General features: G+C 35.1%; 3 protein-coding genes across 3 annotated transcripts in view; 1 reads left to right on the top strand and 2 right to left on the bottom strand.

Moving 5' to 3' along the window:
• Nucleotides 1-13: 13 nt before the first annotated feature.
• Nucleotides 14-1,997, bottom strand: CBG24267 (the record flags this gene model as incomplete). Its single annotated transcript, XM_002648135.1, has 2 exons — nt 14-297; nt 1,946-1,997. Coding segments are annotated over 2 exons (336 nt in total), but the record flags the coding sequence as incomplete, so codon positions are not given.
• A 2,341-nt stretch (nt 1,998-4,338) lies between these two features.
• CBG24266 lies at nt 4,339-4,881 on the top strand (the record flags this gene model as incomplete). The annotated part of the gene is made up of 2 exons (XM_002648134.1): nt 4,339-4,396; nt 4,742-4,881. The coding sequence occupies 2 exons, from the start codon at nt 4,339-4,341 to the stop codon at nt 4,879-4,881; spliced, it is 198 nt and encodes a 65-aa protein (XP_002648180.1).
• Nucleotides 4,882-6,399: 1,518 nt separating this feature from the next.
• The window catches only part of CBG24265, a gene marked incomplete at both ends in the record, with an annotated part of 7,293 nt that continues 2,306 nt past the window's right edge, over nt 6,400-11,386 (bottom strand). The window contains 6 exons of the mRNA XM_002648133.1: nt 6,400-6,576; nt 6,843-6,975; nt 7,972-8,177; nt 8,825-9,020; nt 9,399-9,592; nt 10,267-10,362. Of these exons, the coding sequence (XP_002648179.1) occupies nt 6,400-6,576; nt 6,843-6,975; nt 7,972-8,177; nt 8,825-9,020; nt 9,399-9,592; nt 10,267-10,362 (1,002 nt within the window). The remainder of the gene's footprint in view (nt 6,577-6,842; nt 6,976-7,971; nt 8,178-8,824; nt 9,021-9,398; nt 9,593-10,266; nt 10,363-11,386) is intronic.

The raw sequence follows: 11,386 nt of genomic DNA, 5'->3' as shown, positions 1-11,386 counted from the left end.
GATCCCGGCGACCTGTATCCGGGTGACCTGGGTCCTGGTGACCTGTATCCGGGTGACCTGGGTCCTGGTGACCTAGATCCGGGTGACCTGGGTCCTGGTGACCTAGATCCGGGTGACCTAGATCCGGGTGACCTGTATCCGGGTGACCTAGATCCGGGTGACCTAGATCCGGGTGACCTAGATCCGGGTGACCTGGGTCCTGGTGACCTAGATCCGGGTGACCTAGATCCGGGTGACCTAGATCCGGGTGACCTGTATCCGGGTGACCTGGATCCGGGTGACCTGGATCCGGGCGACCTAGATCCGGATGACTTGGAGTGTCAATTCTCCACGGAGGATTCTGCGAGAAGAATCAACAGTGACAGAACTGCTATCGCTCTGGAGCCAGGAGAAACGTGAAGTTCGAGATAATTTGTTCAACTCCTGGAACGGAAAGCAGACAACTCATGCAGTTAGATGACCCAAGAGATGCATAATCTTTTGGATTATTCTTCTTTTTGGATTTTTCTTGATGGTTCAGACTGAAAATAATAAAGCAATGTGTGGAAAAACTGAGAAATATCGAATGTTTCGAGTCAAGCCAGAAGATTGTAGCCGCCGACAGAAAACGGCGCAAATGGTCTTTTATAATGGTCGAGATAATTAAGCTCATGGTTCAAGTACAAGATTGGCGCAGACGGCGGCGTCCACCGCAGAGATGCACACTACAAGCTTAATTATCTCGACTCCTATAAGAGCTATCTAAAAATTGTCAACTGATAAAATGTTGCTGATATTATGATAAACATTTTATCAGTTGACACATTTTTGATATCAGTAACAGGAACTAAAATAATTGGGCTCAAAGGGAGGGTGAGGGAACAAGCGATCAATCAGAGCATATACAGTATCCTCCACCACCTTAAATTTTTATGTTTCTCTTTTTCCCTTATTTCAAGGTGCAAAGATCTCAATTCTATTTTCGTTACAAGAATCTTCAAGAAATAATTGACCAATCAACGTCATATCCTGTACAGAGGCCACTTTTTGGACACAGTTCTTCTTCTTCTTCTTCTTCTTTTTGTATGTCGTCGAAAGTTGAAAGATAATATATAAAAAAAGAAGGGATAGGGAAAAATGGTCGATTGTCGATGGTCAATTGACTTGATTAGTCACATTTCATGGCCTGATAAGGAACGGATGTTGATAGTTTGAATTGTGTTTTGTATTGAGAAAAATGGATGCAGAATTTTGGAGGAAACGATGTGTGTTTCAATGATGGGAAAATATAGAATATGTCCGAGAAAGGAGAAACTTGATTATGAATCATTAGAAAGGGTAGAGTATGAAATTATATTTGGCTTATTATACTTTTTGAAATCATTGGAAATTTTCAAAGTTATTAAAACACTATAATGTATATTTTCCTTATATATTAGAGCTTTAAAAATGATACAAAACTGTCAAAAAAACCGTCCTCTAGCTATGATTTGAAGCGATTTATAAACACTTGAAGTTGACGAGGAAAGGTGAGACAGTGTGGGTAGAGGAGAGGGCGCCAGAGAAACTAGAGTGTCTGCACTCTCCCCTTTTCCTACACTTTCTCGCCGTGCGAAATTCAAATAGTCATAACTCGGCTCAAAATGGTCCGTTTGAGCTGATTTTTAGCTCATTTTGAAGCTGAATATTACAGTAACCTGTAAAATGTACACATGTGCAGAAAACAATTCTTGAATAAAGCAAAATTCGAGGTAGTTTTGCTTACAAAAATCAAGAATTTACAAGATGAATTATTTGAAATTTTGAACATTGAAACAAGCTCAGAAAGTCACACACATCTGTCCTAAATACACCCAAAACATAAATGTTTTCATTTATGGATTATGTATAAAAAAATTCAAAGCAATAAATGAAAAATCCTGGTATCCCAAATTGGGAATTCCAATTGAAATTGGAAAAACGACACCTTGTTTTTGGGAAAAGCGACCCAATTTGGATCCTTCTCCTTTTTTCGCCATTTCTGGCTCCTCACGGCAAAGTGACACTTGATATATTGCGTCGTGAATGGTTTCCGGGGAACGGAATACGGCGGAGGGAGGAGGAGGAAGGGGAATAGAAGAATGAATATATTGGGGAGAAAAGAGAGCAATAAGTGCTACTACTTTTTACTCTCGAGAAGATTTACGGGTCTAGACAAAGAGAGGAGCAGTGGATACCTCTAATAGAAGGGCTTCTTAACTTTGAGCCATATTATCTCGGCTTCTATAACAGATATCAAAAAGTTGTCAACTGATAATTTACTTGTCATGATATCAAAAACATTTTGTTAGTTATTAACTTTTTGATATCTTTTTTAGGAACCGAGATAATTGAGGTTCAAGATAGTTTCGAGTGGTAGGAACAACACTTTCTAGGTCTTTAACTTCAAATTGTTATAACTTGAATGAAAATCGAATGAATTGAAATTTGAACATTTCATCGTCTTTGGCAAAAAAAAGGCTCTTCAAAATGAGTATAATATTGATCTAGTTAATTTTTGGATCATGCGCCTTTAACCGCAAAATTGTCAAAAAGGTTACTGTAAATGCTTAGATAGAACCCCGTCCCATACTTTGAGCCCAATTATCTCAATTCCTTAAAAGATATTAAAAAGTGGTCAACTGATAAAATGTTGCTGATACTATGGCATATATTTTATAAGTTAGCAACTTTTTTGTGACTACTGTAGTTTTTGAGCTATGCGTCTTTAAAGTCAGGATATCTGAGAGAGGCGAGACACTCAGCCTTTAAAGGCGCATATCCCAAAAACCAAAATAGCGACTAAAAAGTTGTCAACTAGAAAAATGAAGCTCTGATTTTGTTCAGTATTTTCTGTAATTTTCAGCCAAGTTGAAAAATCTTGAAACACTTTTGTAAGACTTCAAAGCTTACTGTTTTTCACGTTTTTTGTTTTTGTTCAAAGTTGTAAAAACTCATATTTTTTCAAAACAGTTATGGGATTTTGATAGACTCAAAATTAACAGTACTTAATAACTAGAGTATCCCAACTACTACAACTGCAGTATCTCATAGACTATAACTACGGTATCCTTAAGAGATCAAAAAAGTTTGATCCTCAAAACCGTCTAGACGTTCTCTGAATCCCAGCAGGCCTTATGACTTCTAAAATCTGCAAGACGCTGTGATATTTTATGTTTTCCGATGGTGGAGGACACGTTGTCGACACATGGTCGGTTTGATCTCCAAAAAAAAAAAGAACACAAAGATCTATCACTTGAACCATCCCCTTTCTTTTGTTATTCACAAAGATATGGACCCAGAAATGGTTTTGATGATCTTCAGAGAAGAAAAAGAAGAGAAAGAAGAAGACTTGTGACTTTTGTAGGTCCAGATGAGAAGAAAAATAAGTTCGTTAATCTTTTTGGGGTACTGTAGAACTTTTAATTTTTTAACAGTTAAAAAACAAGACTCAAAAACTTCAAATGTAAATTTGGCTTATTATGCATTTTTCAAAGTTTCCTTCAAACTGTCGTAACTTGGCTCAAAATAGTCCGTTTAAGCTGATTTTTGGCTCATTTTGATGAAGAAATGAAGAGAAATACAATTTTATCAGCTTTCATATTTATATTTGCCTTATAGAGCTCAAAAAATGATACAAAACTGTCAAAAAACCATCCTTCTAGCTTGATTCGGAAGGAAGTTACGTGCATTTTAAGTGGAGGGCTAGAGAGTGTGGTGGGTGAAAAGGGACCCAGAGAAGCTAGAGTGTCTGCACTCTCCCCGTTTCCTACACTTTCTCGTCAAGCAATTTTTAAATCGTCAAAACTCGGCTCAAAATGGTCCGTTTGAGCTGATTTTTAGTTCATTTTGAAGCTGAAAATTACAGTAACCAGTGGAAATCTGAAAATTTACAAAATCTTCTTTTTCTGTTCATTAAGATTGAACAAAAAACTTCGGAAAAACTCGAAATATCGAGAAAGGATTCATAAATTCAACTCCAACTGGACGTTTCGCCACCGGACATTTCAGAACTGGTCATTTTGCAACTCCAGACTACATTTGTACCCAGTACACAAATGTTCCAATTTCTTCTTCTTCTTTTATTTTTCTTATCTCTTTGCACCTTTCTCTTCTTCTCCCATAACCGACCAAAAACTTGTCTTCTTTTTCTCTCTCCGAATAATCACACTGATCGCATTCTGATCGCATGAGGTCATTCGGATCGAAAAAAAGTGGGCGGCGCCTAATTTTTTCTATTTTTGTATTCTTGGGTGGAGCATGGGCATTGGGGGTATAAAAAAGAGAGGGTTTGATGCATTTTTCAGTGAAATTCTCGAATTTTCTAAATTTTCTAAAAAAATGAACATCTTCCACATCTTCTCGATCCTTCTAGTGATTCTTGTGGCTTTGATAACAGGTAATTTTTTGAAAATTTTGAAAATTATATTCATTCGAATTTATATTCGTGAGATGCAGCTAAAAATTCTGCACTGACACGTCAAAAAATCAACTTTCTAGCTAAATTTTGAAGCGAGTTATGAGCATTTGAAGTTGGCAAGGTGAGAGAGTGGAGAGGGCACCAGAGAAGCTAAACTGTCTGCACTCTCCCCGTTTTCCACACTCTCTCGTAGTGAAAACTTTAAAGGAGCATAACTTGCCTAAAGATGCTCTGTTAGAGATGGTTTTTAGCGTATTTTTCAGGAGAAAAACAGCGAAATTTATATTTGAAAATTTCAACAATATTTCAAAATTATTTTTCCAGAAAATTCTGCCAGTACCCTTCGGGACATGTTCAACAAAAACATCCAAAAACGACACGAAACCACCGGAGGAATGCAAACGGCCTACTCGAAGCTTCTGCCCCCACATGTTGCTGAAATGTTCCTCAGAAAGCATTTCTAGAAATTCGGATTACTGTACATAGATTTTTGAAAAAAAAACAATACGAGCACCTTCTATTTGGACATATCAGTTCTTCCACCCATCTCAGTCTCTCTTTGTATATATTTTCGTTCTGTAGAATAAACACTTTTGAATTTTTTAGTTTTTTTGAATTTCAGAACAGACTAAAAATTTCCTTTGAAATAAGCTAAAAATCAGCTGAAACGAACCATTTTGAGCCCAGTTACTACCATTTGAAATTTGCACGGCGAGAGAGCGTAGGAAGAGAGGAGAGCGCAGACACTCTAGATTCTCTGGCGCACTCTTCTCCTAGCACACTTTCTTACCTTGCCAACTTCAAATGTTCATAACTTGTTTCAAAATCAAGCTAGAAAGCTGATTTTTGACTGTTCTGTGTCAAATTTTCAGCTGCATCTGAAAATCATAATAAAAACTGAAACTACGAGACTTTTTCAATTTAAATATTAGTTTGAAGTTAATGAACATTGCGAATGTAATGTGATCCAATGCAACTTTTTATTTCCTTCAAAATGAGCTAAAATCAGCTGAAACGAACCATTTTGAGCCGAGTTACGACCGTTTGAATTTTGCATCGCGAGACTGTGGGGAAGATGGAGTGAGCAGTCACTCTAGCTTCTCTGGCGCCCTCCTTTCCAAACACACTGCCTCGCCTTTCAAACTTTAAAATATCATAACTCGCTTCAAAACGTAGCTAGAAAATTGATTATTGGACCATTGTGTGTAAAAATTTTCGAGACGAATTTATCTTGCAGTGGTGGCCTAACATTTGCAAGTTTGGTTTTCTAGGCCACTACGTAAAAATGGCCTAGAAATGCCCTAACATGACCCTGGTATGATTTCTAGGTCATTTTGGAGTGGTGGCCTAGAAAACAAATTTGCAAAAGTTAGGTCACCACTTTAAAATCAAAAAATAAACGAGAAAAAAATGTCAGATCCCTCCCACTTGACCTACATGACTCTAGTCGGTCCGTCTGGTCATTTTACTGTTTTTATTTGTACAGGTCCCATTTCTTGCCAAATTATCTATCGATTTCCCCCCATGCATTGCAAATAAATATATTATTATTATTATTAATCCCACTTTTTCATTTATTGACTTTTTTGGCCTAAATTTTCAATTTTCAGCATTAAATCGCTGAAAAATAGCAAAAATCCTGTAGAATTTTTCATAAAATTATTTTCAGCTTATTTTCTTCTTGATTTTTCCCTATTTCCCGCATTTTTTTCACTTTTCGCAGAAAAATTGTCAAAAAACTTGAATTTTCTGAAAATCTCGATCAACTCATGATGTTTTATTGTATAGGACAAGAGTTCAACACCAATAAAAGGGGGGATTGTACAGAGGGGATAATAGAGCAAATCAATAGAAATCTGGATGAGATAACAATGATAACAAGCGAACGATGATAATTATAACAAAATAATTATTAAAAAGACCAAAAAAGGGGAAAACGATTAAAAGTTTAACTGAAAAACAATATTTAAATACCAAAAAAACTAATGAAGATAACGACAGGATTCTGGTCCCAATGGGCATCCATCGGGATGGTTCAGCGACATCCAACACGGTTGTTTCGGGCGATTCGTCGCTTCTTGTTTCTTCGGATTCGTCTGTTGACGACGAGAGACAACCGGTTGACGGAAGTCACGAAGACGGGCCGTCGCTTGGAAGACCTGAAAATATTGATTTTTTAATTTTCGAAAAAAAAGTGATTTTTAGGCAAATTTTCAATACTTCTAAGGCGTTTCTAGGTCAACTTTTAGCGTTTTTTTTTCAAAAATTGCATTTTTTCCCTATTTTCTAAATTTTTTCAGGATTTCTAGGTCCAATTAAAAAATTTTTACAGAATATTTTAAGGGCTTTTCCATGTCAAAAAGACTACAAATTAACTAATCTTCTCTTCATTACACTCATTCCTGTAATTAGGTGATGTGCTCACGTGGAAAATTTGATGGTGATTTCTGAGGAACGTCTGCAGTCCGCCGTCCTGATCCTTCATCAGCTTCTTATCATCGTCAGTGAGCTGGCCAGCCAGCTGGGCCAATGGAACCTCGCCTCCGCATCGCCAACCGCTGGAAATTTAGAATTTTTTGAGATTTACGAGTTTTTGGATTTTTAGAGTTTTTTGAAATTTTCTGGAAATTTCGAGATGTTTGATTTTTCGAATTTTTGAAACTTTTTGAATATTTGAATTTTCAGAAATGTTGAATTTTCCAAAATTAAGAACATTCAAAATTAAAAAACTTTTGAATTTTTAAAAATTCAGAATTTCCAGAATTTTTGAGTTTTTGAATTCATGATTTTTCAAAAATTTATAATTTCTGTATTTTGAGGTTTTTGGAATTTTTGAAAATTTTGAAAACTTGCTTTTTCAAAGATTTATAATTTTACAATTCTCGGAAATTTAGAGTTTTCAAAATTTTTAATTTTTGGATTTTTTGAAATTATGCATTTTTTATTTTCTCCATTCTTGTAACGGGCCGGGCTTTTTTCCAAATTTCAGAGGCCCGGCCCGGCGGGCCCGTCATTTCACAAGTTTTGAAAATTTTAAAAAACACATAAGGGGGGACCCTTATAAGGGGAGACTCTTAATCCAAAAAAAAAAACGAAAAAAATTGGAGAAAATAATATTAAGAGCTCAAAATTTGGCTCAAAAATACAGAAACAATTAGATATTTTGTATTTTTGGAACTTTTGAAATTACGTATTTTTTGAAATTTTGAATTTTCAGAAAATTTTTGTGTTTTTAGAATTGTTCTATTTTTGAATCTTTGAAAATTTTGATCTTTCAAATTTTCAAAAATTTAGAAGTTTGAAGTTTTGAATTTTTGAAATTTTCGAATTTTGGAATTCCAAAAAATATATTTTAGGCATTTTGTGTTTTCAGATTTCTTGATATTTCTGAATTTTTTTGAAAAAAATTGATTTGCTTAATTTCTCAAAACTTTGGAATGTTAGAATTTTTAGAAAATCTTCTTTTTGTCTGAAAAAATAAACGTTTTCATTTTCTTTCAATTTTCAAACAGGCCACGCCCACTTTTCCACTCAAAAAAAATTCAAAAACTCACTCTCTAACGTCATCAGATGCATTCAAGATGAAATCGAACAGCTTCTTGGCTATCCGCTCTCGATCCGTCACCGAAATGTGCATACAATTGTTATTTCTAATCTCTCTGGGTCTCGCCACGAACTTCTGTCCCTGAGTCATGTGCTCAATGGTTTGTTCGAGTGATGGACACAATCCTTTTTCTGGCACACGTCCAATGATACAGAGCTGAAAATATGGGGGATTTTGAGGTCAAAATGAGCATTTTAGCACATTTTTTTGGATCAAAAATGGTCAGAGGGGACCGAAAATGACCAAAAATTAATATAACAAAATGTGTAGAAAATGAAAAAATGAAAAAAACTCAAAAATCGCTTTAAAAATCAAAAAATTGGAGATTTTTTTTGCGATTTTTCAATAGAAAAATAGATTTTTTTTCATCGATTGTTTGAACCTTTTTAGGGTTTTCAGCTATTTTTGAAAAATTTTTTTTCGATTTTTCCGAATTTTTCCGTCTTAAATTTGGTGGAATGGTGTAAGGGAAGATTACTGTAGATTACTGTAGTTTTTTTTAAAAACACAATCACGTAGAAAAAAAACTACAAACTACAAGATGTTCTACAGTAATCTACAGTAACCAAACACAGTTCTATGAAATTTCAGACGGAAAAATCGATAAAGAAACTTCGAAAATGGCTGAAAACCCTAGAAAGGCCTAAAAATTTTGCGAAAAATCGAAGAATCGAGGATTTTTGTGGTCAAAATGAGCATTTTGGTACAATTTTTGGGTCATAAAAGAAACATTTGAAGGTCCAAAACCTCAAAAAAGAGCGTTTTGACACGATCTTGGGGATAAAAATTGTCAGAAAACCCACTCTTTTCGTGCTGGGAATCGCCAAACGGTCCATTTTGGTATCAAAACCGAGTCTTTCGGACACAGAAACGGTCCATTCGAAGAAGGATTCGTATTGAGATGTCATTCGTTTCGGTCCCAAATGACTTCCATTATTCAGATATTTGCCGAAAAAGTTGTACGGGCAGCATGGGATCAGGAAGAAGTTGCAGTTTAGTCTGCAAAATGTGCTCTATTGAGAATCGGTCGAAAATTTGAATTATTTGAGAAAATTTGAAATTCTGAAACTGAAAACCTGGAATTCTAAAATTCCGAAAATTTGAAAATTCAGAAATTCAAAAATACAAAAATTCTAAAATTCAGAAATTCTAAAATTCGAAAATACCAAAAGTCTAAAATTCTGAAAAATTAGGAAATTCTAAAATTCTAAAAATCTCAAATTCTGAAATTCTAAAATTCTAAAATTCTGAAATTCCAACTCTAAAATTTCAAAAATTCTGAAATTCGAAAATTCAACGACTAGAAAATGCGCTCTACTGCCAAATTGCTCAATTAGTGGCCCTAAGGACCTAACAAGCGCGCTCTACTGCACTCACTTCGCCGCCATAACCGGAATCCAGGGTGTGAGCTCATCGCTGTGATTTCCAATCAATAAATCCACGTCAGCATCGAAATGCGGGCGATTCTCAACGACAATCTGCGGATCAACAGGCGATTCTCGAAGATCCACGTGGCTTAGAGTCGTCTTCCAGACTTTTCGAGAACGAACGTCGACGCCGTAGCCGGGAATCTGGAAAATTTTGGATTTTTTAAGAGTATAGAAGCTGAGGAATCTAGGGAATGAATGGTTAAAACGGGTCAGAACAGAGCTCAAATTCTTAATTTTCAGTTTTTTTTTTGGTTTTTCCGTTAAAATTCAAAAAATTTTCAGATTTTTTGAGCTGAAATTCGTTAAAATTCTGAAAATGTTTAGACTTTCTTTTTGAATTTGGCGCCATTTTCGAGTTTTTGGGCTGAAAATAAAGAAATTCTGAAAATGTTTAATTTTTTTTTGAATTTGGCGAGGTTTTCAGAATTTTTTAAAGCAGAAATTCGTGGAAATTCCAAAAATTTTCAGATTTTTTGAGCTGAAATCCGTTAAAATTTCGAAAATTTTCAATTTTTTATCCAATTTTGGCGCCATTTTCAGAATTTTTGGGCTGAAATTTTGAATTTTTTACAATTTTTTCTTCGAATTTTGCGGGATTTTCAGATTTTTTGGGCCGAATTTCGTTAAAATTCCGAAAATTTTCAGATTTAAAAAAAATCTGAAAATGTCCACAACTTTTTTAGGAATTTGGCGTTTTTTTTCGGATTTTTTTGAGCTGAAATTCGTTAAAATTCCAAAAATTTTCAGATTTTTTGGGCTGAAATTAAAAAATTTTTTTGGAGATTTTTTCTTCCAAAATTCCCCAAAATGCTCACCCCAATCTTATTCAACAAGTGCACCAAAAGACCATTTCCACATCCGATATCCACAAATTTCCGAGGTTTTGGGAGGATTCCACTAGTGATGAGCTCCTGAAAATAGCAGGCTACAAAGACTACAAACTACAAAAAATCCTGTAAACAGCTCCTAGAAAAAATAGTGAAAATTGAGCTACAAAGACTACAAGAACTACTAAAAATTCTAAAAAGATAGCCTAGACCAGGGCTGTCAAACGGCCGGCCGCGGCTGGCCTCCCCCACGGCTCGGCCGGCCGTCGTTTAAATAAATTAAGACGCAACTATAAGTTTTCAACAAAAACATTATTTTTTCTTTCTGAATTTGAGCAGAGTTTTGGCAAGTAATTTCAAAAATATGAATGATGGAATAAGAATGGAAAAATGTAGAAAAATTCAAATTTTACAAATTATGACTTTTATTCAATTTTCTATCTATTGTTCTCATGGGTCCCAAAAATAATTTTTGTTTCATGTTAGTTACACTCTTTTGAAACATTACTATTTTTAACCGATTTTCCATGTTCTGGTGACCCTTTTCATTTCGAATGAAGTTTCCCTCGGCCCCGTTGTCGCTCCCAAAAAAGAATGAGCCGCGGCCTCGGCCGGCCGTCATTTTCGACAGCCCTGGCCTAGACTACAAACTACAAAAAACTGCTCCTGGACAAAGAAGGGCTAAAATTTTCAGATTTTTGAGTGAGAAATTACAGAAAAGCTCCTGAAAATAGCTACTGTCTATTGAATAAAATGTGGGTCTCTCTTACCAACATATTTACTAATTTAAGGTTTTAGATAATATAAGCAATGAGTAAAAAAAAGAAAATAAATACAGTGATCCCTTTTATTTATTTTGTTAGTCTTTTGTGTCAATATATGTATTTTTCAATTTATGCATGTTCACTTCATTTAACTCCAAGTTCTACTGCTTTAACCTCAGTCTATTGATATATATCCTTTATCTTTATTTTTACTGACAACTTATTTAAATAACATTGTGGAAATCTTGACTTATGTTGTGCACAACACTTGTAATGTGCCAGTATATACATACCTACTTTCACACACACAAAAAAAAAAGTTAAATATCCCATTATTTTTGCTG

The sequence above is a fragment of the Caenorhabditis briggsae genome (genome assembly GCF_000004555.2).
Source record: "Caenorhabditis briggsae AF16 supercontig from assembly CB4, cb25.NA_124, whole genome shotgun sequence".
Taxonomy (NCBI): domain Eukaryota; kingdom Metazoa; phylum Nematoda; class Chromadorea; order Rhabditida; family Rhabditidae; genus Caenorhabditis; species Caenorhabditis briggsae.
The sequence above is the reverse complement of the archived record's forward strand: the minus strand, read 5'-3'. Positions and strand labels throughout refer to the sequence as shown.